The sequence below is a fragment of the Pollicipes pollicipes genome, unplaced genomic scaffold (assembly GCF_011947565.3).
Source record: "Pollicipes pollicipes isolate AB1234 unplaced genomic scaffold, Ppol_2.1 Scaffold_4881;HRSCAF=5763_pilon_pilon_pilon, whole genome shotgun sequence".
In the NCBI taxonomy this organism is placed as follows: Eukaryota; Metazoa; Arthropoda; class Thecostraca; order Pollicipedomorpha; family Pollicipedidae; genus Pollicipes; species Pollicipes pollicipes.
The window spans coordinates 25127844-25151391 of NW_023596576.1; the positions used below are offsets into that span (position 1 = coordinate 25127844).

The 23548-nt window shown below is 49.5% G+C and overlaps 1 protein-coding gene across 1 annotated transcript in view; it reads left to right on the top strand.

Moving 5' to 3' along the window:
* Positions 1-17007, top strand: part of tsu (40S ribosomal protein S12 homolog tsunagi) — a 42739-nt gene extending 25732 nt beyond the window's left edge. Inside the window, exon 5 of the mRNA XM_037223054.1 lies at positions 16753-17007. Within this exon, the coding sequence (XP_037078949.1) occupies positions 16753-16780 (28 nt within the window). The 3' untranslated portion in view covers positions 16781-17007. The remainder of the gene's footprint in view (positions 1-16752) is intronic.
* Positions 17008-23548: the final 6541 nt, after the last annotated feature.

Consider the following 23548-nt stretch of genomic DNA (forward strand, 5'->3'; position numbering starts at 1 on the left):
AATCGATTGAACCACCGTTATCCTTCCTTGGATTGTGAGATATCTCTAGCTCCATGCATCACATACGTCCCTAATGGACCGAACGACTGGTGCATATGTTCTTGATCGCATTGTTCTGTTGCACTGAACTAAGTATCTAAGTATCTAATATAAGTATCTCTTGCACCTAAGTATCTAGTATCTTGAGTATGCGTGCTGCTTTGACTCCGTCGGTTGTTTTGAACGTAGTTCTTAGCCGACTTAGCCACAAAGTTTAGTTTTACTTAAAGTTCAGCTCAAGTCCCGACACGGCCTTAAATCTCGGCGTCGGATCTCTCACCTCTTTCATCGATTTTTGGTGCATTAAGAACTGTATCGTCTGCATACTGACTGATCTTCACTTCCATATCGTTTATCTTAATTCCGCGAATATCTGCATGGTTCCCTATTTTTGTTACTAACATTTCATTTGCTAAGATAAACAGCATCCCGCTTAATGAAGATTCCTGAAAAGTGGCCCAGTGACAATGCAGCTAATTTGATCACGTTAATTCTGCGTCGCTATATAACAGTTAAAACCAGGACTTGAAGTTTTCGCCAAAATTGGACTCTTCCAGCGAAAACCTAACAAAGCCATGTTCAACGCAGTCAAATGCATTTCTGTAATCTATGGCTAGTAACAGCCCATCTAAATCATCTATTATGCAATACTTAATTACGTCGGATATCAGCCTGATGCTTTACCGATATATGGTCTCTTTATAAAGCCTGTTGGCTATATTTTTGGCTGTCATCTTATGGATAATGTGTAGTAGGCACATTGGTCTTTAAGTGGCCAACATCGCTTTACTTCCTTTTTGAAATGAACGTTAAGATCTTCCGCCTTTGTGATATGAGTACCGGTTGCTCATTTTCTGCGTCGTTTGTATAAGTATGATTTTCACATTACCTTAATTTGCACAGATCTTTGAAGTGCGCATTACTCTCATCCAGTATAGCTTTGTTCCCACTCATAATATTACCATCCGATTTGTTAACGAACTAACCATTTTCTGTGCTGTCTTATGTCTAGGTTCATGAGAAATGTGGTGTGGGTTTTCACCTTCTGTCGAAATAGCACTTGATTGCAACATTGCTACTTTCCCATCACTCGCTTTGACCTCAGCCATCCTTTTTCTCACCCGTTCGCACTCGCTCAAGCTCTGGTTATTTGGCCTGCTAGCGACATGAGCCTCGAGCACATTGTGTGCTTTCTACAGATTGTCTTCTTCCAAACAGAGTTTCTGTGTAGTCTTTTCGCTCTTTTTTTAATCATGCCCTGATTTTACCCATCGTGAATTCACCCTCAATGCCCGTTGGCATCTCGGCAATGTATTCATCTGTCCCACCGACTGCTTTGTTAATCTCAGCCGCACAAGGTTGGCATACTCTTCGTTATCCAGCAGCGTGTTATTAAATCGCCAAATACAGGGCCCTCACTCATCATCGTGAAATTCAACCTCTGAGTAAACAAAACTGTGATCGCTTAAAGGGAGTGTTCCACATTTATATAGGATTTGAGCTGGAAGCCGTCTTGAAGACCTTTCGATGCTGTTCACAATCCTTCCCCTCTTAAGACCTAAGCCTCTCTAGTTTCTGAGGTACACGTCCGCGAAAATGGGAAGAGTGTTTTGGAAGAGTGTTTCAAAGTAACCTCGGCATTCCTGACTTCGTGATAATGCCATTCAAATCTTGCCACTCCATAAGCCACGCAGCGATCAAGGCCAAGAAAAATGATTTTCGGGACGTTTATATCTGGTGCTCATGAGCGCGATTTCCAGATATAACGGCCTTTAGTTGGCTCTCATTGTTGTGCAAGATACGATGACGTATTCAAACCATGACGCATTGAGTAGCATATTTACTAAACAGAGAATTGTGCTACATAGAGCAGTCTTTTGCATTTGAAAATTATACCAATAGTTATAAGTGAGCTTGCGTCATCGTATCGGATGCTTGGTGCAATATCTTTAAATACGAAGCATTCCCTTTAAAGGGAGTGTGTCTAGTCAAGTAGGGATTTTTAACCATGCACGTGGGATGGTAGGAAATTTTGTTTTAAATATTCTGGTGTCATTGGTTTTTACCAATTCGCCTCTAATGACGAGATATTGCTGCAGCCCCCAAATTGTCTTTGGTTTGAATGGAAGAACGAAGTAACCGGGTAGCCCCAAGCACTATTCACTACTAAACACATCGACATCATTGAGAAGGTATCGTTAGCTCTCGCCAATGGCTTTTTGAGGATGACGCTTATCATCGCTGACAGCAGCTTACGAACGCAGCGATGGCGGCTACCAGTATGTTTTGTTTTTTGTGTTTTTTTGTTTGTTTTTTTGTTGTTTACATTCAGCTGAGGGCTGCGGGTATACGGAGTTACATGTACGGTGTAAGTCTGGGCAGTTAATACGCACCGCGACTAATTTATGTTGGCCTACTTTATACTGAGGTGAGGCAACAGTATGATATCGTGTCAGTGGGCTGCACTAGGCTCTTAGCAAATGTTATTGTTCTACATTGTTTTGGCAGCGGCTATAGGCCGCTAGGATTCCTATACCCTGAAATTCATGACCGAATTCCGAATGCACATGCACCAAATTCAGCGTTCGAAATAACAAGGCACATGCGCTTTAATTGTTGCGGCGATGTTGTTGGTGCACCACGCACGTACAGGGTATCACATTTTTCCTCCTCGTATTACGCAAGGGATCTTCCAGTACGTACCGCTCCATACCGCTAGCGCTCTCCCTATATGCAAGAGACCGTAGCAACCAAGATAATGACCATGTCACCAGCGCGCGGTTACTCGCCGCATGTACACCGGAGCATTCACCCTTTGCTGCCCGCTGATCGCAACATTTTTTAGTATTGTATTTGTTCACGCACAGCCATCGACGTGATCGATAAAAACAAATTAAATACTGTTGTAAAACCCAAACGCACATATAAGCACCAAAATTAGCCATAGATAGTTGCAAAACTCCCCTCAGGCCTGTATTTGAAAAATCGAAAACGCTAGACCCACTCCCTTTAACACACTGGTATCAAAGCGCGAAGTAGGTAAATTGCTGCCCGGCGTCATCTCGTTAATGAACGTTTAGTCTATTCTAGGGTGCTGAAGCGAGTTTATCCCTCGCCAAGTAAATTGTTTTAAGGAGAGGTGTTTCCCTCTGCCAGGGTTCTCTTTACCACACATCGGCCCAGGGCAGTTCACCCATGATATATTTCATTTTTATGTTCGTTCTGGTGGATCTTTGGCTTGGACTTTCACTGGAAGCTGACACAAGTGTAGGTTAAAATTCGCGCAAATTATCGTAATCTAACTGGATTGTTCGAGGGGCAGCCCTTGTGCTTGCTCAAGAAAACTACATTTTCGCCTTGGACATTCGTGGGTGGTACGCGCCAATACTATTTACTATTCTGCCGCCCTTTTTGACTTCAACTCACATAATTCTGCATTGGTCGTCATGATACTATTCCCGGACCACACTCTGAAATTCGGCTGGGAATGACAAAAGAACTACTCCAGCTTGCCCGGAATCCGATCTGTGTGAATCTAAAATCTTCTGCGTTCGCTACCCCACGTGTATTCCATGTTGGGCTTGAATGAATTTCTTAGTTAACTTTTATGCTTTTGGAATAGCTTGATCGAACATGCCGAAGTATAGATGAACGCTTCATCGCGTTTCTTAAGCTTCTCGCATTGAATGCCGCAGCCAATAACAATCCCTTCCAAGCCAAGTTCCAAGGCCATCATTTCTCGGTTACATATTGAATGAAAGGCCTATATGCCATAGCCCATTTAGAGCAACGGGACATCGCCAAGGCTTATACGCTCCATTCGTCATGGCAAGCAGACTGAACGAGTTTACTCCTTCTTCATCCTGCATAGTCCGAGAATTCACACGTGCTTTCAAAAGACCTGCTGCCGGGCGGACAATATTCCTAAACCTCCAGATTCAATTGGGATCCGGCGATGGACTTGGGCACAAATGCATCTAACTTCACGACAATACAGATCGGCTGTGCATTGACGTCATCCCAGACAAGGTGGTGGACAAAGTTATCGCCGGCCGAATTCCGAGAACACACAGTACACAGCATGGAACACACACTGAGAACCACCCAAGCCCGGCCTTCCAATCCCACCCCATCCCTCCCAAGCGCATTGACCCTTTGGCTAATGTTAGGCGCACGCGTATCGATGCGGGGCGATCAGGCCGACCACACTCGTGAACTACTCGCAGCAGACGTGAGAAACATATGCCAACCGAAAACTATGTCACCATTACCACGAGAGGTACGCAATCGTCTGGACTACTTGAGTCAAAGCCGCAAAGATCGAGTTCAATCTCGGCCGGCGCCTCCTCGCCGCCTTTCTCCAGCACAGGATCACCGCTGCCACCGCGCTCCCCGGCTCGGCCCCCTCGCCGCCCCTCCCCAGCGCAGGATCACCGCTGGCGCCGCGCTCCCCGGCTCGGCTCCCTCGCCACCCCTCCCCAGCGCGGGATCACCGCTGGCGCCGCGCTCCCCGGCTCGGCTACCTCTTCGCCCCTCCCCAGTGCAAGATCACCGCTGGCGCCGCGCTTCCCAGCTCGGCTGCCTCTTCGCCCTTCCCCAGTGCAAGATCACCGCTGGCGCCGCGCTCCCCGGCCCGGCTCCCTCGCCGCCCCTCCCCAGCGCAGGATCACCGCTGGCGCCGCGCTCCCCGGCGCGACTCCCTCGCCGCCCCTCCCCAGCGCAGGATCACCGCTGGCGCCGCGCTCCCCGGCTCAGCAGACACGGCCGTCCACGCCGTCACCGCTGGTAGCGGCGGCGCCACCGCCACCGCTGCATTATGCGCTATGTGTAGGGCACTCGCCTGTCTCTGGCTGCGTTGACTTCTAGGTAAGGGTAAACCCCCTGCTTGAACACTGTCGCGTTTGTCTGCCTTGGGCAAGTTTTCCGTAACAGTGTTGTCCGAACAGTGGGCTGTCTGAAAGTATACCTAGTCGGCATCGACGTTTGGTGTCTGCTTTTCGAGCAAAGGCACAAGTTTTTCATCAGGACTTTCGTTCTGGCCTGTTTTTCGTGGCATCCTTAGCCGAGAAAATGAGCGGTTCACTCTTCCGTTAGCATCAATCCCGTCGATTTGTTCTGCTAACCTCTGGCTTTCCTTTCTGATTTCGCTGATTTCCGACTCATTGTACTTCAGTTTGTTCATTTTGTCAAACGGTTCACACTCAATAATTTTCGGACGATGTTCTAGCGTCTTGAACTTGCTTCCAATAGTATGTATGACTGTCATTTCGTGTTTGGATGAGCGACCCAATGACGGCCAGGGTGGTATCCGAACCGTCGTTTCTCGGACCGGAATGGCCACCGGCCTGTGTTTGCGGCTAACGAAGGTGCCTTACATAGTCCAGGCTATGCTTTTTGAACATATGGTAAAGTGAGGTGAAGAGTCTGAGGGGCAGTACATAGTCCAGGCTGTGCTACTTGAACATATGGTGAAATGAGGTAGAGTTCGAGGGGCAGTACATAGTCCAGGCTGTGCTACTTGAACTTGTGGTAAAGTGAGGTGAAGAGTTCAAGGGGCTTGTCTGGTTAGGCGATGAGCTGACGTGTTCAGCTTGTTTCTTTGCGTGACATTTCTCTGCGCTATACATAAGGCGGAGCCTGTTACGTCAGGTGCGTCCGGATTGCGGTAGTAGCCAACGGGTCAGTCGGAGTCGTCCTGGGTGGTATCGGCGTTTACATTGAATGGCCTTGTGACTCCCCTCCCACCACCCCACCCGTACCCCCACCCCCGCGGTTATGGCCCAAGGTTGTCCTTTTCCAATGGGTCCTGGAACGTCTGTTTCGCTTTCGTATATCGGCGATGATGTGCAATAGCTTCATGATAGATGACCGTCTTATGCCAGCAGTCTTCTTTGATCAGCAATCGATGAGAACAGCACCGTTCAGGGGTGTATAGTGCTTTGGAAGGGATAGCATGCGACAGATTGTAGGTTTTGTTGAGGACCCACATGATTTGCTTGCCGCTGAAGCTCCAGTACAGCAGGCGAAAGCCAAGCAGTGGTCCCAGTGGAAGCAGGCTGCAGCCTTGCTGTACCGTATCGTGCTTATTGGCCGCGAGCGTGCGGTTCCCACAGCCGAAGTTTACGATTGCTTGACTCCCACAGTCGCCAAACTCAACCACGTATTGGATCGTGGCGACGGATGTGGGCCGCGAATAGCCCGTACTCGTTCAGCCACAACTTGCAGCTCCCGAGACACTGAGCATGACAGGAACGAACCATAAATAAGACCTGAAAGGCGAGCAGTGGTGATAAATTGAAAGGATAATGATGACAAACACGATGGACTGGGCTGTCGTAACTGAGCAGTAATCTCCGCCGCTAGCAGTGTACATGAAAGCGTTTGTTTGTTTTCCATTAGCAAAATATGTCCGGATGTATTTGGACGAAAGAGGTCCTATCCGGATACTCGTGCAGGGTTGTGTACATGTTTAGACTGGCCATGGCCAGATGCGAGCCATCCTGGCGTCATCACACGACACGAGATGGCATGCCGTCTATCCTTTCGCGGGGGGGGGGGGGGGCCGGGGATTGTAGGGCAGGGCTTCAGTAGATTCATCCCTTTCCCCACTCGTTGGCGTCATATCAAGAAGATTCAGGCTTGTGGTGCAAGATGTTAAGAAAATGGAACCAGTGCAAGGTGTAACTCATAAAACACTCACAGGCAAGATAGCGTTGCCATGCGAATGTAACAAAAAAAAAAACGTGGCATACAAAAGAAAATGAATCGAAACGCGTGTTATCTGACAGACATATGAAACAAGCGATGTATGTGATATTGCTGCGCAATGTAATAATCATTTCAGGAATGGTAAGGGAATCCATTTTCGGTCCTTGAAATGTTGGGCTTGGATTTGACTGTCATCCAGTTCAAACCTATCCATCTGTTTCTATCCATCCATTGGTTCCCGGGTATGGACGGCGTGTGGGCGTATTGTGGTGTCGCAAAGCAGCGTTGGTAGAACAATACATACATATGTATCGTCGATCCTAGTACAGATATCGGTAGTGAATAACGGACATCATAATGTACATTAGCAAGGCATGCCTCGCGCGAGCTGAAAGCCTAAAGATTCAGAATGATGTCCGAATGAAAAGTTTGGGAGGAAAGATGATGATGATGATTTTGGGGGTTTAGGGCGCATCGACTGCTGTAGGTCATGCAGCGGCCATAACTATTTTCGGAAGAAGAGATTGTGTGGCCAATAGGATCTCTAGACGATTGTTTTCCCCGCGGTGACTGTTGCCCTTGCACCGGACTCAGTTATTCTAGTGGAATTCGTACGGTATGCCAAAGAAAGTCACAGTTCGTTAGTTTTATCACCACCGTGGGGTCGCCGGCCGTTCGCTGATTAAAGCGTCTCTTCCCATCCGATACGCTGGGCCGGATCTGTGTTGGGCTCTGATCCATCTGGTCCTGTGGAGGCCTGCGACGATCGTTCTGCGGCGCGACGAGCGATCGACCCTGCGGCGGGACGGTGTTGTGTCCGACAGCATTAAGTCGCCTGGCAAGGCCTCTGCATAGCTGGTGTGTAGTGGCCGACTTCACATCAACGCCATGTCTGGACGGGAGGGACACATTTCGCAGGCACCGGTTCGCCTGTGGTATCTGCATGTTTGAACAGCCTAGCTGCGTGGCGTATCGGGAAGACAAGCAGTGCTGCGGCCAAGCTGATGGCCAGTCTCATGTGTCGTGACTTCATGAGTGCCTTCATGTCACGCTCAAGGTCCAGTGCTTGGAACACTCGAGTTGTGTTGGTTGCAATCTCCAGGGATTCTTGTTGGAATTGTGGCGCTTGCGAAACAGAGAGACACATCTTTCCCTGATGCGGATATAATGCATAGCTGCATCATGTGTGTTACTGCGTCCTCAAAAGACTTCGAGTGTACAAGAATAAAACATCGAAAATATTCGAGGAAACAATCATCAGGTATAGGCCCGTAAACGACTAGGTGTATTCGTGATGGATTTCGAGCGCCGAGATCTTACGTTGAACGCTGAGCCACCAGCAGCGTTCGGGTCGTCGAGCCTGGTCAGCCTGTTGTTTTCCTGGGCGTGCTGCAGCGTGTCATCATACGGGCCCGCTTTTGAACGCTCCTGAGCTGCCACTTGTGAGCCCGCAGGTCCGTGCGGTGCGAACTTAAGAAGCGTATCGGGCTTTCAACAGGTGTTGCTGATTATATTGCAGGTTTTTGGATAATGTTCTACATGTAAAACTCACCGACTTATGGTTAAAAATAATTGTTGGTAACCAATGAAGGTGGAAAAACGAATTGCTGCACACAAATGATGCGGTTGGGAATTGACATTTCAGTAAAATCACTTCTAGCCATGCAATGCATGCCGTTTTACAAACACTTCACCTATAATTCATGCTGGCTGTAGTTCAAGAGGACGTTGCCATGGCTTTATAATTTTTTTTTCTAATTTAGTCTAGGTATAATGAAAAGGAATTTTGAGAGGATGAAATCTCCACGAAAGAGCAAGAACCGTGCTTAAATAATCCAGAAGAAGCGATAGATGCTCCCAGTGGTGTAACTTTCCATTCAGTCAGAGGCCCAGCCCCGGGCATTGAGAAGGTGATCAAATGCAGGAGAAACCCATATCTTTTGAAGTATTTTAGTGGTCAGTGTAGCCTTATTTCGTGCTCAACCGTCTGCAAACTGATTTTGCAAAGCTCTTCGCGTAGATGCTGTATATGCCGTTTGTCAAAACAATTGCAGGCCATGGTAACACATCGCAATCAAAATTGCCAAGGTTTGCCTACAACCTGTGTTTACATCGGTACTGAGGCGTACTGAGTATAAATCCTGCATTAACACGTGCCCGGGCGGCCGACTAGATACCCTACGCTCGCGTGAGGGGGGGCTTAGTTTGCCCCCCCCCCTGAGATATCGGGAACTAAGAAAGCTAGAGACACCAAATTTACAACGTGTGTTGACCTGCACGTGAACTCACTTAGGCCAAAGTTTTAGGTCCCTAGGTCATGACTTTTGGGTCAAAAAAGGCCAAACAAAGTCAAGTTCCAGGTTGGTCTTTAAAGTGCCCCCAGAACCTAGATAACCGTTTTTAAGCAAAAGGTCACATTCTCATTCAAGGTCAGTGACTTTGTTTGACCTTTTGAAGGTCAAGGTGTCCAAAACCATACAAGATTGCTTTTGAGTTTTGCATTTGGCTGAGGGACAAAGATTACGCTAGGTAGTATGTTCCTAAAAAAAAAATGTTCACCTGGGTCGTTTTAGGTCAATGACCTATTCTGACCTCTAAGAAGTCTATGGAAGATGTATGTTATCAGTAAACTCGAAATGAGCACCAGAAACTATCCCATACAGCAAGCCGTGGGGTAACAAAACAGGTTTGTTTTTAGTGTCAGTGCAATTTGCTCATTCAACTGTTGTGTTGCCTAGGAAAGCATCTCGGAGATGTATGGCTTCGTCTAACACTCTGTTGTTGGATCAGATTGAGGGATTCCCTGGAAATTGCCTGGGCTGAAACCATGGCCTGATTTTGACCCGCCATAGATCAGCGACCTTACGGGGTACATGTAAATTTTTTATGTCAAACGATCTGCTATTCAGTCGTCTACAGCTATGCAAAGTTTGGCGTGGCTGCGCCGCGCCATTCGGAAACTATTCTGGAAAGAGCCTTCGGAGGAGGTCAATTTGACCCCCCCCCCCCCACCCGAGAGCGTATTGAAAAACAATCTGTTTGCTGCTAAACCAACCCAAAGCATCGTTGCCGGATGCAGGCAAGTGTAAGCAGGTGTCAGCCATATATCCACGGCTGCTGATGCAATTGAAAATGATTATGCTATGATACCCAGCGGCTCTTACGTCTTGTGTTTAAGGGCAGCCAATTTACTAGCAGCGTTCACCGCTCCGCCTTGCCTGCCCTCTGCAGGACCGGTGCCTAACTACTGTGAGCTGACATTCGTCAGTCGTCTTCCTGAACCCGAACGCTGTGGTGTTGTCGTTGGAATTGTTTGTTTGTTTCTTTAATCGTCAACTGGATAATATAGACCAGCGGCCATAATTAGCGTTGTTCTTGATATTTTGCCATAACATTTATGAATGTATGACGATGTCGGTTTTTTAATGTATGCTGCATATGTCGTTGTTTGAAAAACTGACAATTGGAAGTACCTACCTTTGGATTTTGGGTGATCAGTCTTTGTTTTTACAATGCACACTCATATGGGTATGGAGGTCGGACAACCAATGATCTTCACCCAGGAAATTGGAAATTCAGTGGTGTTCGATATAAACTAACACTGGTCGAAGTTGGATATCTTGCAATGTCTGTATTGTTGGCTCCTTTTGAACGGCCTTCTGAAGGATCAGGATGGCTTTTTCTTGGACATGGTGTTGTCATGGTTTTATCTTGGACTCGCCGTGCGGGACGCTCGGGTGCACTTGCAGACAGATCTCCATCGTTCCATCGTTCACATACCGATGGTCCAGACGACCGGCTCTGACATGAGCTCATAGCAGATGGCCTCAGATGTAGTTTCGCCCTCAATCACAATCTGGCAATGTCGAAAGTGTGATATTCCAGAGGCTTGATCGGTGAGCTTGAACCGTTGGTAGTCCGCTTGTCCCGAACTTGAAGGCAGAATATCCCTGATGCGTTTCGGTTATTCGGCGGACCGGGCTGTGCGGCGGCCGGCCACAGCGCTCTGGCGGAGTGGCCGGCTGATTATTATCATGACTGTACCCAGGGACGCCATTACGGAGATTGCTGCGGAGATGACCTGCGCAGGGCGCTGCAGCTTGACATGCTCGCGTCACCGCTCCTGACGACATTTGGTTTCCGCCTGGTTTCCGGTCAATGAGATCGCTGATAGTCCGTTTGGGAGGCCATTTCGCCCAGGTTCTCCTCGCGTATTGTGTTGGAGGGTGTGGGCGTGTTACTGAGTAAGTGCCAGGGGGCACTGGATTACTGTGCTTTGCTGGAGGAAAATAAAGGAATTCCTTGATCCAGAATGTTCATGAATACTCGCTGTCTCAAGTTATATTTTACGATCGCCTTATAAACATTTTTGGTTGGTGTCGGTCATTTGTGATCAATCACGGACTGTTACAGGCTGGATTTGTTCTCAAATTTGCAGAAATCAGGACATTGTTCTCGACAACTCCGTGAAGTCGCCTGATTGATGTACATACCACAACAATACGGGAAGATGTTCTCATTGTGCAAGTTGTTAAGTGCATTCGCGAGGAGCATTATTCACATAGATAAGACGGTAGTAACATCCTTACTGCTCGGAGAAAACGCAGGAGAATGGAGAAATAGATTGGTGATATTTTGGCAACATGCCTTTATCGAAACAATAACAGAAGTGAACTCAAAATTGCCTGCCGATGAGTATTATACTTTTAAGTTTTTTTTCTTGAAGCAGCAAGTCCCAGTTTTTACAGAACACAACATTCCGGACATTAAGCAAAGAGCGATTGGCAGCCGATACCACGATAAAGTGCATATCTAAGAATTACAATACGCGAAAATACGTGTACACGCAAACAAATTCAAACAAACGGGCATCACGCATCGAGCTTCATTCAAACATGCAAGCGAGTTGAAGTAAACACGCATCACACATCGTGCATCAATCATGCATGCAAGCCATTTGAGTTAAACAGGCATCGCCAATCACGCATCAGGCATCACTTACACATGTAAGTGATTTTAAGCTAGCACACATCACACATGAAGGCACATATCACGTTCGCATAGTCGGCCATGATGAGCCCCGTACGTTAAGATTCGGTCGTCTGCTTTTTGCAAGAACAGATTCGCCTATATTCCTGTCTGGGTGGTCCTGTGCTCTGTAGATGACTTTGAGCTCTAAAAAGGCCATAGGATCCAAACCTCCCTCGATTTCAGCCTGAGCGTGTTTGGCCAAAAAATGGTCAGCGAAATGGGTATTTCCTGTTTTGTTTTTAGCGTCCCGCAGGCGTTTATTATATATCAAACGAATAGGGCGCATGGGCTCCCCGACATAGAATATGTCCCTCCCATGTTTTCTGCACGGTTTACACTTGATTCCGTAAACCACGTTTTTTGCGTGCAAACCCCTTGAAACCCTGACTTGCATGAATGACATCTATTGCCAGGTGGGCACTTAGGCTTTGAGATGGAAGATTTCAAAAGGGACTTTTTTAGCTTAGTGTCGTTCTCCGAAGCTATGCGTACGCGCAGTGTTGTTTTTTGGCGATGTGTTTGATTTTCCAAAGCACATGCTCATCTATGTAAGGTAGCGTTACAAAGCCGTGGTCCGATAGGTCATGTTCCCGACTCCTACCAGCCATCCACCCATGCGCTCTAATTTTTTTTTTTTTACTTCTTCCAACATTTACCTAAAAGTTGCGGGAATATCCATTGCCCAACAGCAAAGTCCATATTTTGTCTGTGCTCTTTCTTTCCTTTTCGCCACTTGGGTTTCTTTCCTTTCCACTACCCTGTTTATGCTCTTTCTTTCCTTTTCACCAACTTATGTTAACAAGGCCCAGGCTATATTTAACGACAGCGACGGTTACGAAAAACTGAATAGGAGCCCAGTCCCTCAGGTAAAGGCTAAAACAAGAGAACACTTAAGATTAACACATTAACAGAGAATTTACAGAAACAGAGAAATTAGGGAAACAGAATATTAACATAACATTAACAGAGAAAGAAGAACACGGTTAGCGGAAAACTTTCGGACAAAATCATCAAACATCTAACATCTAGACACAGGACAACACCTGTATTCTATGGGCTGCCTAAGGATCACAAACCTGCAGTGCCCCTTACGCCTGTCATATCTGCGTGCGGTGGTTCTGTAGAAAAAAATTGTGTCTTTTAGAGAGAATATTCAACGAACTCCTGAGGTTTGTTTCCACTCATCTGCGGGACACCAGAGGCTTTTTAAAAAGGCTTCTAATCATTCGCAGCCAGAAGGGTTACCAGAGAGCAGCATTTTCTTCAGAGTAGATGTTGCCAATTCACATGACAATATACCAGTCAATGAGGCCATCGCTGCCGTAAAAGCTAAGGTAGACAAACTTTTCAATGACATTGATAGTTTCGGTCTATCAAAAGAGGATATCTGCGGTCTTTTAGAACAGTGTCTTCAGGATAATTTTTTCTGATTCGGAGGTGACTTCTACCGATAAAAATTGGGCATAGCAATAGGGAGCCTATGTATTCCTCCTCTGGCGGTGATATTTTCAGACCAATTTGAAACGAAGGCCTTGGCCGCCAGCTTATTAAAGCCAGCCTTCTTAGCTAGATGCATCAATGATTATGCTGCGGTATGGACACACGGACAGCGTGCCCTTGAGGGGTTTTTAGAGTTCATGAAGAAACAGCATCCAAATTTAGCTTTTACGATGGAACATGCAAAGGACGGAAAGGGGCTCTGGATACACTAGTGGCGGTGGAAAGAAGAGACAACCGCACAATGTTAGAAAGGGAGCTCTATCCAGCCCACCAATTCCGGTATAACACAACATAATTCGTTATATGTTCCATAGGACTCTTAAACAACTCATCAGGTAGTGAAAAGGAAAGAAAGAGCATAAACAAAATTTGGACTTTGCGGTTGGGCAGTGGATATTTCCGCGACTTTCAGGTAAATGTGAGAAGAAGTAAAACCAATTCCAGAGCATATGGGTGGATAGCTAGTAGGAGGCGGGAACACCGCCTATCGGACGACGGATTCGTAACGCTGCGTTACATAGATGAGCATTTGCTTTGAAAAATCATACACATCGTTAAAAAGTCAAAACTTCGCGTACGCATGGCTTGGAAGAACGACAATAAGCTAAAAAAGTATGCGGCGAAATTTTCTGTCTCAAAGCCTAAGTGCCGGCTGGCAACAGATGTCATTCATGCAAGTCAGGGTTTCGAGGGGTTTGCACGCAAAACAAAAACGTGGTTTACGAAGTCAAGTGCGAACTGTGTGAAAAACTCCGCAGGAACATATTCTATGTCGGGGAGCCCATGCGCCCCTCTCGTTTCAGACTTAATGAACGCCTGCGAGACGGTAGAACAAAACAGGAAATACCCCTTTCGGTGACCATTTTTTGGCAATGTGACCGCTCAGGCTGAAATCGAAGAGGGTATGGACCCTATGTCCATTTTAGAGCTCAGTTATCTACAGAACACAGGACCACCCAGACAGGCAAATAGGCGAATCTGTCCTTACAAAAAGTAGACGACCAAATCGTATCGTACAGGGTTCATCATGACCGATTATGCGAACGTGACATGTGCCTTTATGTGTGATATGTACTAGCTTAAAATCGTTTACATGTGTAAGTGATACCTGACGCGTGATGTGCGATGCCTGCTCGATTGAAATCGCTCGCATGTATGATTGATGCGCGATGTGGGATGCCTGTTTACTTCAATCCGCTTCCATGTTTGATTGAAACGTTTCGACAAAGGCATGTTGCCAAAATATCAGCCAATCTATTTCTCCATTCTCGTGTTTTTCTCCGAGGAATAAGGCTACTGCTACTGTCTTAAAATATTCCCACTGGTATAACTTCTTGGGTGTGAAAGTTGTGATCTGTATTTTTGGACCGACAAAAACGTTGTGCATAGCCCAAAAATAGCAATGTAGGAGATTGCCCGTGTAAAGTGGCATCTGCATGGGACTTCACATGCAAAGAACATCAGCAGCTGAAAGTGCCTGTTACGCGGGTAGCTGGAACCGAAAGCACCTGTTACGTCGGCAACTGGAACCGGGGGTCAAAGCTCACTCTTCACGGTTTCTTGGAAACGGGGATTTGAAGGAAATGATCGCATGTCACTGGAAGAAGTGCGGTGGGGTCTTTTGACGGAACTATAGTCTGGAAGTGGACGGAAGGCAGCGTTAATACCCCCAGAGAATCTTCCACGCCCTTCAGAGGTACTTGCGGAAGAAATTCTAAGCTTCATAGAACCTTACCGTTAGCTTAGTACCTTACCATTAACCAAAACGCATCGTGTTTGTTTTCCTATTGCTCCCACTGCGGTTTGTTGGTTCCTTGGAACAAAAAGTGCCTCCGGGTCGTTGCACTCCTAGATATGAAAATGGTCTGGTGCTTTGCATGACTGGTTTCGGCCTCTGAATACTTGATAAGCGGAGCTGGTTGCGTGCGCGCTGAACTCACTACACGGAAAAGGCCTGTACTATTCATCGCACAAGGCCAAGTCTCTACGGCCGCGTTTCCTGGCAGGCCCTCCACATTCGTGCAGTATCCCAACGGGGCCGTCCGTGACGCGGCGTGTTCTCTGGCGGACTGCCAGCCGGGTGACACGTCTTCGCCCGACGCTCGTACTTGGTGCCGCTACATTACGAGCCCAGAATCCTGCTCTTAGTCCGCAGACTGCAAGCACCAGGTGCCTATAATGCATCGCTCACGCTGTGCCACTGATGTGATCCCAGATTTAAATTGCAAGCATGGATAAAAAACTTAATGCTGGAGGCGGAGGAGGCGAAGCTGCGGAAGTGGGAATTCCAAAGCCTTTTGCGCTTGCAAACAATCTGGCATTTGCAAACTTAATGTCATTTGATTTGTCCGACCCGATAGTCCTGTTGCTTAGAGCGCCTGCCTTCGGATTCACTAACTCGGGGCGGGATGGAGGCAATGCAGTTTAGGCGCTCACTAGTTGTTTTTTGTTTTGTTTTTTGACAGAGCTGCGGCCGGTGGCAGCAATTGTGCTAAAGGTTAGGGGACGTTTGAGGGCTGGACGAACCGTATGGAGCGTTTAGGCATGTTAAGATTTCGCCGACAAACTTTGTCGTCGATCCGGATTTTCATGATCGGATGGTGAGGACAGGATTACACAAAAAGCACTGCCCCATCGCGGGCGCGGTTACTAAAACCGCATCCAATTCCTTAGAGTGGGTGCGGTTCTTAGAAATGCATCCAAAGAAAAAATCGGGCAAAATCTTTGAGATTCTTTGAGAATCATCCAGGTATTGCCCACAGCTCCCAGTTCCCGCCGCGGATCTCCATCACCGTTCCTTACCATTCAGTCGGGAATGTCTGGCCCCTGGTGTTGAAAGTAAACGTTCCTTTCCTTGGTTGCTCTGTGTGCTGTTTTGTGTGCAGTCTGACGTGCAAGCCGCACACAGCGGCCAGGGAGCGTAAAGCCAGCCGTAATGAGGTTAGCGATTCGTGCATCCTTTTTTGCTGACGGGTGATGGTTCAGTTTCTTTTCTTATTTTCCCCCAACAGTTTAGGCGAAAAGTCGTTAAAGAACTTTTTGCGTCTTTTCCAGCAGTTCTGCAATTAAGCAGATTTATTTTCCTAACACAGTCATCTTCGGCTCTCCCGGTTTTGAATGTGTCGCCCTATCCGTCTATATGTCTATATGAAGTTTTAAACTTAACATCATTGTGGCAGTTTTTCGACCGATAGCGCATGAGCTGTCCAAAATACTGTGTCATGAAAACGATGTCTGAGTTCTCGTGAAGGTATGACCAATAATTACATGAGTAACGGTCTGGATAGTGAATGATGGCGCTCTGCAGTTCCAAATACTGGGAGAATAAAACGGGAAATTTGTAAATTAGAGATTAGACTAGGAGTTAGCACCCGCTATCGTAGTCATTTTGCGTTTTTATATGATCGCAGTGTGCGACCCACGCGACTGGCCGTGCCGCTGGTGTCACATTGCACCGTCCGATCTGTGTTGCAGGACACGACGGGACAGGAGGCGCCGCTGAAGAACAACATCCGGCACTGCAACCGTGGAGGCTTCCGACAGATGGCGGGCAGGTGGCTTCGCGTCACCAGACCACATCAGAAAACGAGCGGCGGCTTATGTGCACGGCCGCAAGTCCCAGCTTGGAGAGAGTCATGTCTCATCGTGTGCGCTTTGGTTTGCTGCTAGTTCAGGACGTAATATGTTTTGTGCGGTGATTTTGAACTATACACGATCCCACTTCCCAGAGGCTGTTTGTTTCAGAAGCGAGTCGATGTTGGTACTATGGTTCCCATGTTGCCAGGCTATCGGCGAGCTACGAGTAGCTGGCACTCGTTGAGCCCCTCTCCCGCCCCGATCTCATCTCCTACCGGCCTTTCTAGCCGATTGTGATGCCTCATTGGGGCATTGATAACACAAATGTAAACGGCGTAAGCCTTAGCACCGCGGCATCAACAAACCACTTGTCTGATTTCCATGCATCCACATTCAAGACTATTAAATTCTCTGAGTGGCATACTTTGACACGTCCGACAAAAAAAAAATGTTGACCCGCCATATTCCCACTGGCGTGAAATCCTGCCCCACCATGGGCCGTTGGCAGCTGCAAACCCCCTCCCCCCGGGGTGTTGAAATGCGCCATCTGAGCGCCGGCAGGGCTCCTCCCCCTCCTCCCCATGAGGCGGAGGCTCCCGGCCCAATAATTCATTATTGGCTCGCATTGCAGTATCATTATGCTGAACGGACGCCGTCCGGGGATCGTTGCTGGTGTTCTCACAAGGGGCAGCAGGTGCTGATAGCATCACGCCGAGCCCGTGTGCTGTCACTGTATAAAGCGCGCTGAAAACGTCTTTCGGCATCAGTGAATTGTTATACTGCCATGCAAGCAGGTTGTGCGATGCATGTATGTTTTTTAAGTAGCGAATAACCCGGTTAAGCAACTCACCCCTTGAATGCCATCTACGCTATGTGTAACAAGTCGCATGAACATGTTTTCGAGGTGTGAGGTTTCATAATTTAAACTTCGTTTCGAGTTTTGACCGAATCACGTGTGGCAGCTTTTTAGAGCACTGGACTGCAATCAACTCATTAGCTAATACCAGACTCAGCAGGTGAACACGTTCACGTCATGCTCTCGATGCGCCAGCCAGGCACAGCCGGATGTCTGAACAAGACTCAGGAGCTGTCGGAACACATCGCAACCAGCTCTCGACACAAAATAAGATTCCACGGACACACAACTTTCCGTGCTGTAGAGAGCGTGTCACGTCGGAAAATCCGTTGACGAGGGCCCGCTATGCAGTAAAAAAGACCAGCTGCCGTGGATAAGAGGAGCCCGGCATGCAAACAAAATACCAGCTTGGTTAAAGCCGAAGGCTGCTGCTTTGTGCCGAAGACATCAAGGCTGCTTATGCGGCAGTCACCAAAAACCTGATCGACATCAATCGAGAGGTACCCATGCCAAGAACAATTTCTGTGATGCATGTTATCGTAGTAGCAGGTCGGGTCTCGGTAGCGCAGTGATTTCTCTGCGCGTCTAGGAAACCAGGTATAAGGGATTCAATTCTCCACGATGTCTGCCCTTCCTTCCAGGGTGAGGGGCAAGCGACGCGACATAGCCTCAGCAGCTGACTGCGTCGTAAAGTCCCAGCGGCAACGACAGACTGCGGGTGGTCGTAAGTGACATTCGGACGTTCGCGCTGGTCGAGGCGTCTGGTGCAGGGCTGGGCGCGCTGGTCGAGGCGTCTGGTGCAGAGCGGGGCGCGCTGGTCGAGGCGTCTGGTGCAGAGCGGGGCGTCGGTGTGCGCGTCATGTGGGACCGCCGCCGCGGAGGCACGACCCGGCATGGTTCGCTTCCAGGTGGTGCAAGCACGTGGTCGATGCCAGGCTAGAGGTGACAGCATGGCAAAGCCGTGGGTTAGTTCAAGTGGGTGAATCGAGAACTATCGCGACGTCAATGCAAACTGCATCCCAAATTGCTGTGGGCCCGGGCTGCTGTAAATAGTCTGAACAGGGCTCAGCCCATTTGAAACAGGCCATGACGAGACGGGGAGAAGTTACTGGTACGCCGCACAACGGCGCTCTTACAGCGCAGTTTGTCGGGTCCATGAGGCTGCGGTGCGAACGCCGAGTGCGCCAGCTGGCGTCCCGGTTTATCTGCATCGGCTCGTCGCGAGAACTACGGCTGTAGTTTAAGAGCTATTCTCACCAGTGCGGGCCGAGCGGAGCGCTGCCGTGCAGAGGAAGAACCCACTGACGCATTCGACGCTTCGAGACCTGATACTTAGCACGCCGCCGCGCTCCAAATGATGATCAGTTGTGTGGTATAGTGGTGAAAGTGGTGGTACCAAGTCCCGTTTTATGCCTTAATGCAGCATTTCTGGGCGCGTACCGCAAAACGAGTAGTTTTTCCGACTAAATCGACGCATGCGCCAGCGTGCTCAATCCAACTAGATTTGGGCGAGATGCTACACATGTGCTTCATTTTTGGGGCGAAGGCTTGGCCTCCGGCGCTTCAGAGGAATGGATTGCATCAGCGCATCAAAAGCTCCTCTCAGCCAACATCCATCATCTCCGAGTCCAGCTGAAGGTGTTCCGATATTCAGACCCCCTCCCCTTCCCCCCGGTACGGACGATGATTGCGGCTACCATCGCTGGTGTCGGCCACCTGTCATGTGATGTTCCCTGGGGGATTCTTCAACCTGTCGATGCTTTGATGACACCGAGTGCTTCATGTCGGGGAGACCCAAGTCCGGAGGTCGTGATCGGTTCCCCGAGCACGGCCAATAGAATGGCGGGTCCCACACGTCGACCGGACGGACGACGGATCCCCTGCCGTCTCAGACTTTGTTGTGCCATGGCCATGGATACCCGCCTCCGTCTAATCCTGCAGTCAGCTCGGCAAGACCCGTTTGTCCGACCGTATCACTCTGTTGGCCTGAGCGCCTGTCCTTTGAATCTGCCACTCGTGACGGGGTGGCTTGGCGGCGATTTAGGCGCTTGCTATTTGCCCCTGACTGGCGTGGTCTGCGGCCGGTGGCAACAGCCAGGCTTAACGTCAGCTGACGTCAGAGGGCAGAACGGGTCGTACCGAGCACTGTGGTAAGTTAAGCATTCTCCGCAAAAATGTGCTTTCGTTCAGGAGCTTACTAGCGGATGGTGGAGCCACGGCTCCGATAACAAGCAGGCCAAATCAAATCTTGCTTAGCATGCGCGGTGATCCCAGGAATATACTCGATCAATAGGCTGGGACAAAATTCTTAAGAAAAATGGACTCCCTGGCCATTTGTAGCGTGCAAACTGTCATACTGTGGATCGGCGGCTTCATGAGAAATAGTGGATAATGCGACCTAGAGAATCATTGAAAAGAGCGATTCACGGCCCTGTGTGAATGAAGCCTTATGGAGAGCCAGTTCACGGCCCCGTGATACCCAGCGGTCTCCTGGGTATTGAGCGCCGTCGCTGGGATAAGCCGCGCTCTCGCGGTCAGCGGGTGCCCGTCCCCGGGCGCTCGTGCGGCCGGAGACGCCTCTGGCCTGATTCATCGCGGCCGATGACGGAGCTGTCGGCGTCAGGCGGCCGCCATCCCTTACCGGACGCCGATAATCGCCCGCGCCGCGTCAGCGTGATATGAGGCGCGACGCTGGCGCCCCTGGCGGCGACCTTTCGCGCAGGCACGGGGGAGCCGCCGCTACCGCCGCTGGGCCGCTCGGCAAACGACGCCGTCACACCTGGGGCGGTCGGGGGGGGGGGGGGGGGGGCACGATGGACGGCTGGCGGGCGCTAGCGACGCGGCCGGAGAGCGGAGCGGGCCCGGGACAGACTCCGATGGACGAGTGGCGGGCGCCAGCGACGCGGCCGGAGAGCGGAGCGGTTCCGGGACGGACTCCGATGGACGAGTGGCGGGCGCCAGCGACGCGGCCGGAGAGCGGAGCGGCCCCGGGACAGACTCCGATGGACGAGTGGCGGGCGCCAGCGACGCGGCCGGAGAGCGGAGCGGCCCCGGGACAGGCTCCGATGGACGAGTGGCGGGCGCCAGCGACGCGGCCGGAGAGCGGAGCGGTCCCGGGACAGACTCCGATGGACGGCTGGAGGGCACCAGCGACGCGGCCGGAGAGCGGAGCGGTCTCGGGACGGACTCCGATGGACGAGCGGCGGGCGCCAGCGACGCGGCCGGAGAGCGGAGCGGTCCCGGGACGGACTCCGATTGGCATTACAATTAGGGCTGAACGGTGCTGCGGCGGTGGAACTGAACGGCCGCGGTGCTGGCGCTGGCGGGTTGCAGAGCTGGAACTGGACGGCGCTGCGCAGCTGGAGCCGGGCGGTCGCGGTAGAAAAGCACAGTCGACCGGAAGTCACTGTTCCTAAGCGGACGCTGACGACGTCGAGCCCAGATCGAGAAAGGTTGAAATGCGCTGGTGCTTAGGAGTCATTGCAAACAATTTAAATTGATTTGAGAATTCATGAGAACTTTATCCAAATTGAAGCGAACGACAACAACAGGTATGGGCAAGACGAGATGCGCCAGCGGGCTGCTCTGAGTGGCTGAACAAAATGCCCGCATTGAATGGTTTATGGAATTGTATGCTGATAAATTAATGTATTTTTCTAAACTTAATTTTATCCTGTTTTCGGCTATTTTCTGTTCTTCTGTTGTTGATAAACTCATATGCTCTCTCTCTCTCTCTCTCTCTCTCTCTCTCTCTCTCTCTCTCTCTCTCTCTCTCTCTCTCTCTCTCTCTCTCTCTCTATCTCTCTCTCTCTCTCTCTATCTCTCTCTCTCTCTTCTTCTTCTCTCTCTCTCTCTCTCTCTCTCTATCTCTCTCTCGCTCTCTCTCTCTATCTCTCTATCTCTCTCGTCTGTCTCGTCTGTCTCGTCTCCTCGTCTCGTCTCGTTCGTCTCGTCTCGTCTCGTCTCGTCTCGTCTCGTCTCGTCTCGTTCGTCTCGTCTCGTTCGTCTCGTCTCGTCTCGTCTCGTCTCGTCTCGTCTCGTCTCGTCTCGTCTCGTCTCGTCTCGTCTCGTCTCGTCTCGTCTCGTCTCGTCTCGTCTCGTCTCGTCTCGTCCTTTATACCTCCGATGCAAAGATTGTGAAGGTCCCCACCGCTTAAGCTGTTTGTATGATAACGTCACATAACCAAGAGTGATATTGTTTTCATTTGCTTGAAAACCATCGTTATCGGTAGATGCAGGGCTACAGGGAGGCACTTATTTAGAACATGCAGGCTTGAGGGAGGAGGGGCCAAAAAGAAAAACGTCTCAGCGTGCCTTCTAAATGCAATTAAAACAATTTTCCCTAGAATCGGCCCACTTTCTTTTCAGAGTTTGCAGCAGGAGCATAGTTTCTGAAAACGTTTTTTGCGGCATGAGCCTTGAAAAATTATACACGGTAAAAATTATGAATAAACATGATTTTTTATATAAAAAACAGGAAACTGCATTCTTTGTTCGGAGGTACGACTCTCATAGCTGCATAGGAAACTAATAGATTAGTTTCATCAATCATTCAGTGTGTGATGGATTGCTTAAGGTCATCCAGTTCAAGAATTGCCGTGGAATAAAGGCTGAAAAGACGGTAATTTTTCCAAAGAAGCCTAAACCACCATGGAGCCTGGCAACGTTTGCTCGATGCGAGTCTGCTTACTTACACACACGCACGTACGTGACGTGCCCTTCGTCTCGAGCGATGTTTTTTGGGAACACTGCACGGCGAGCAACGGACGGACATATCTGATAACACACAAACCACACAAAAAAGAGCCACACAAATAAAAAACCCTAACCGGGTCTCGTGCCTGGTAAGAGGTTACCTGTTCCCAAGTAAACAAATTTCAAAGGTCAAATTTTAGTAAAAATCAAAAATGTGTAGTGTTTGTGCTTAAACCAACTTCATCATCCGCACTTTTCATCCCCAGCCATAACTACCCCTACTAAAGAACGCTAGAAAGTTCTCGTTAAACTTGTTCCAGGAAGGAACGTTCTCATTGATGCCGTTGATGGTCACCTCCATGACCGGCGCCGGTGGTCTCTGGTGAAACGCACCCCGTCGGCCATAGCTGGGCCTGTGGGACCACGGACCACCACGGACGGGATGATGGCCCTGAGGTTGTCGGCGTCGGGTTCGCAGTTTCCAGCCACCAGCCACCAGGAATCCGTTCACGACGCACTTACGGAATCCCTGCCGAAACTGGGTGGGGTCTTGGGCATCATTCACGCCGTGCACCATGCGAATCACTCCGAAGAAGTCCTACGTGCTATTTAAATTCAGCCGCCTGGTGAACAAGAACTTCACAGATCCTCTTGACTCCCGGCACAAGCGGAGGACGGCGTTGATGGTCAGCTGGAGTGAGCGGATGCTGTCTGCCGACGTTCCGCCTCTCCTCACACAGCGCTGCAGCCAGTCCCGCGTCTCCCCCAGCAGCTGGGAATGGGCCGTCTCCGTCGATCGCGAGAACGCTGGCCTGTTCGCGCATGGGTCGGACACGCTGCTGCTCTGCAGCACCCCCGTCACGTCGCGTGGGACGTCTCCGCCGTTCAGTGGTCCCCCGCACTCTTCTTTGATTAGATTTGAGAAAGACAGAGCACACCCTGACATCACGCGTGTAGAGTATCTACGCACATAAGTAATCTAAGCGCAAGTGCTGCACGGCCGCTCCTGTTAACAACAGTGGGTGCACGAACAAAATCCGAATGCAGTGAGAACGGCGCACATCGTGATACCAGGGGTCTGTGCAAAGTCGTGCATATTCCGCACCACGGTCAACAATGCACTTCTAAATTCACAAGAGCACA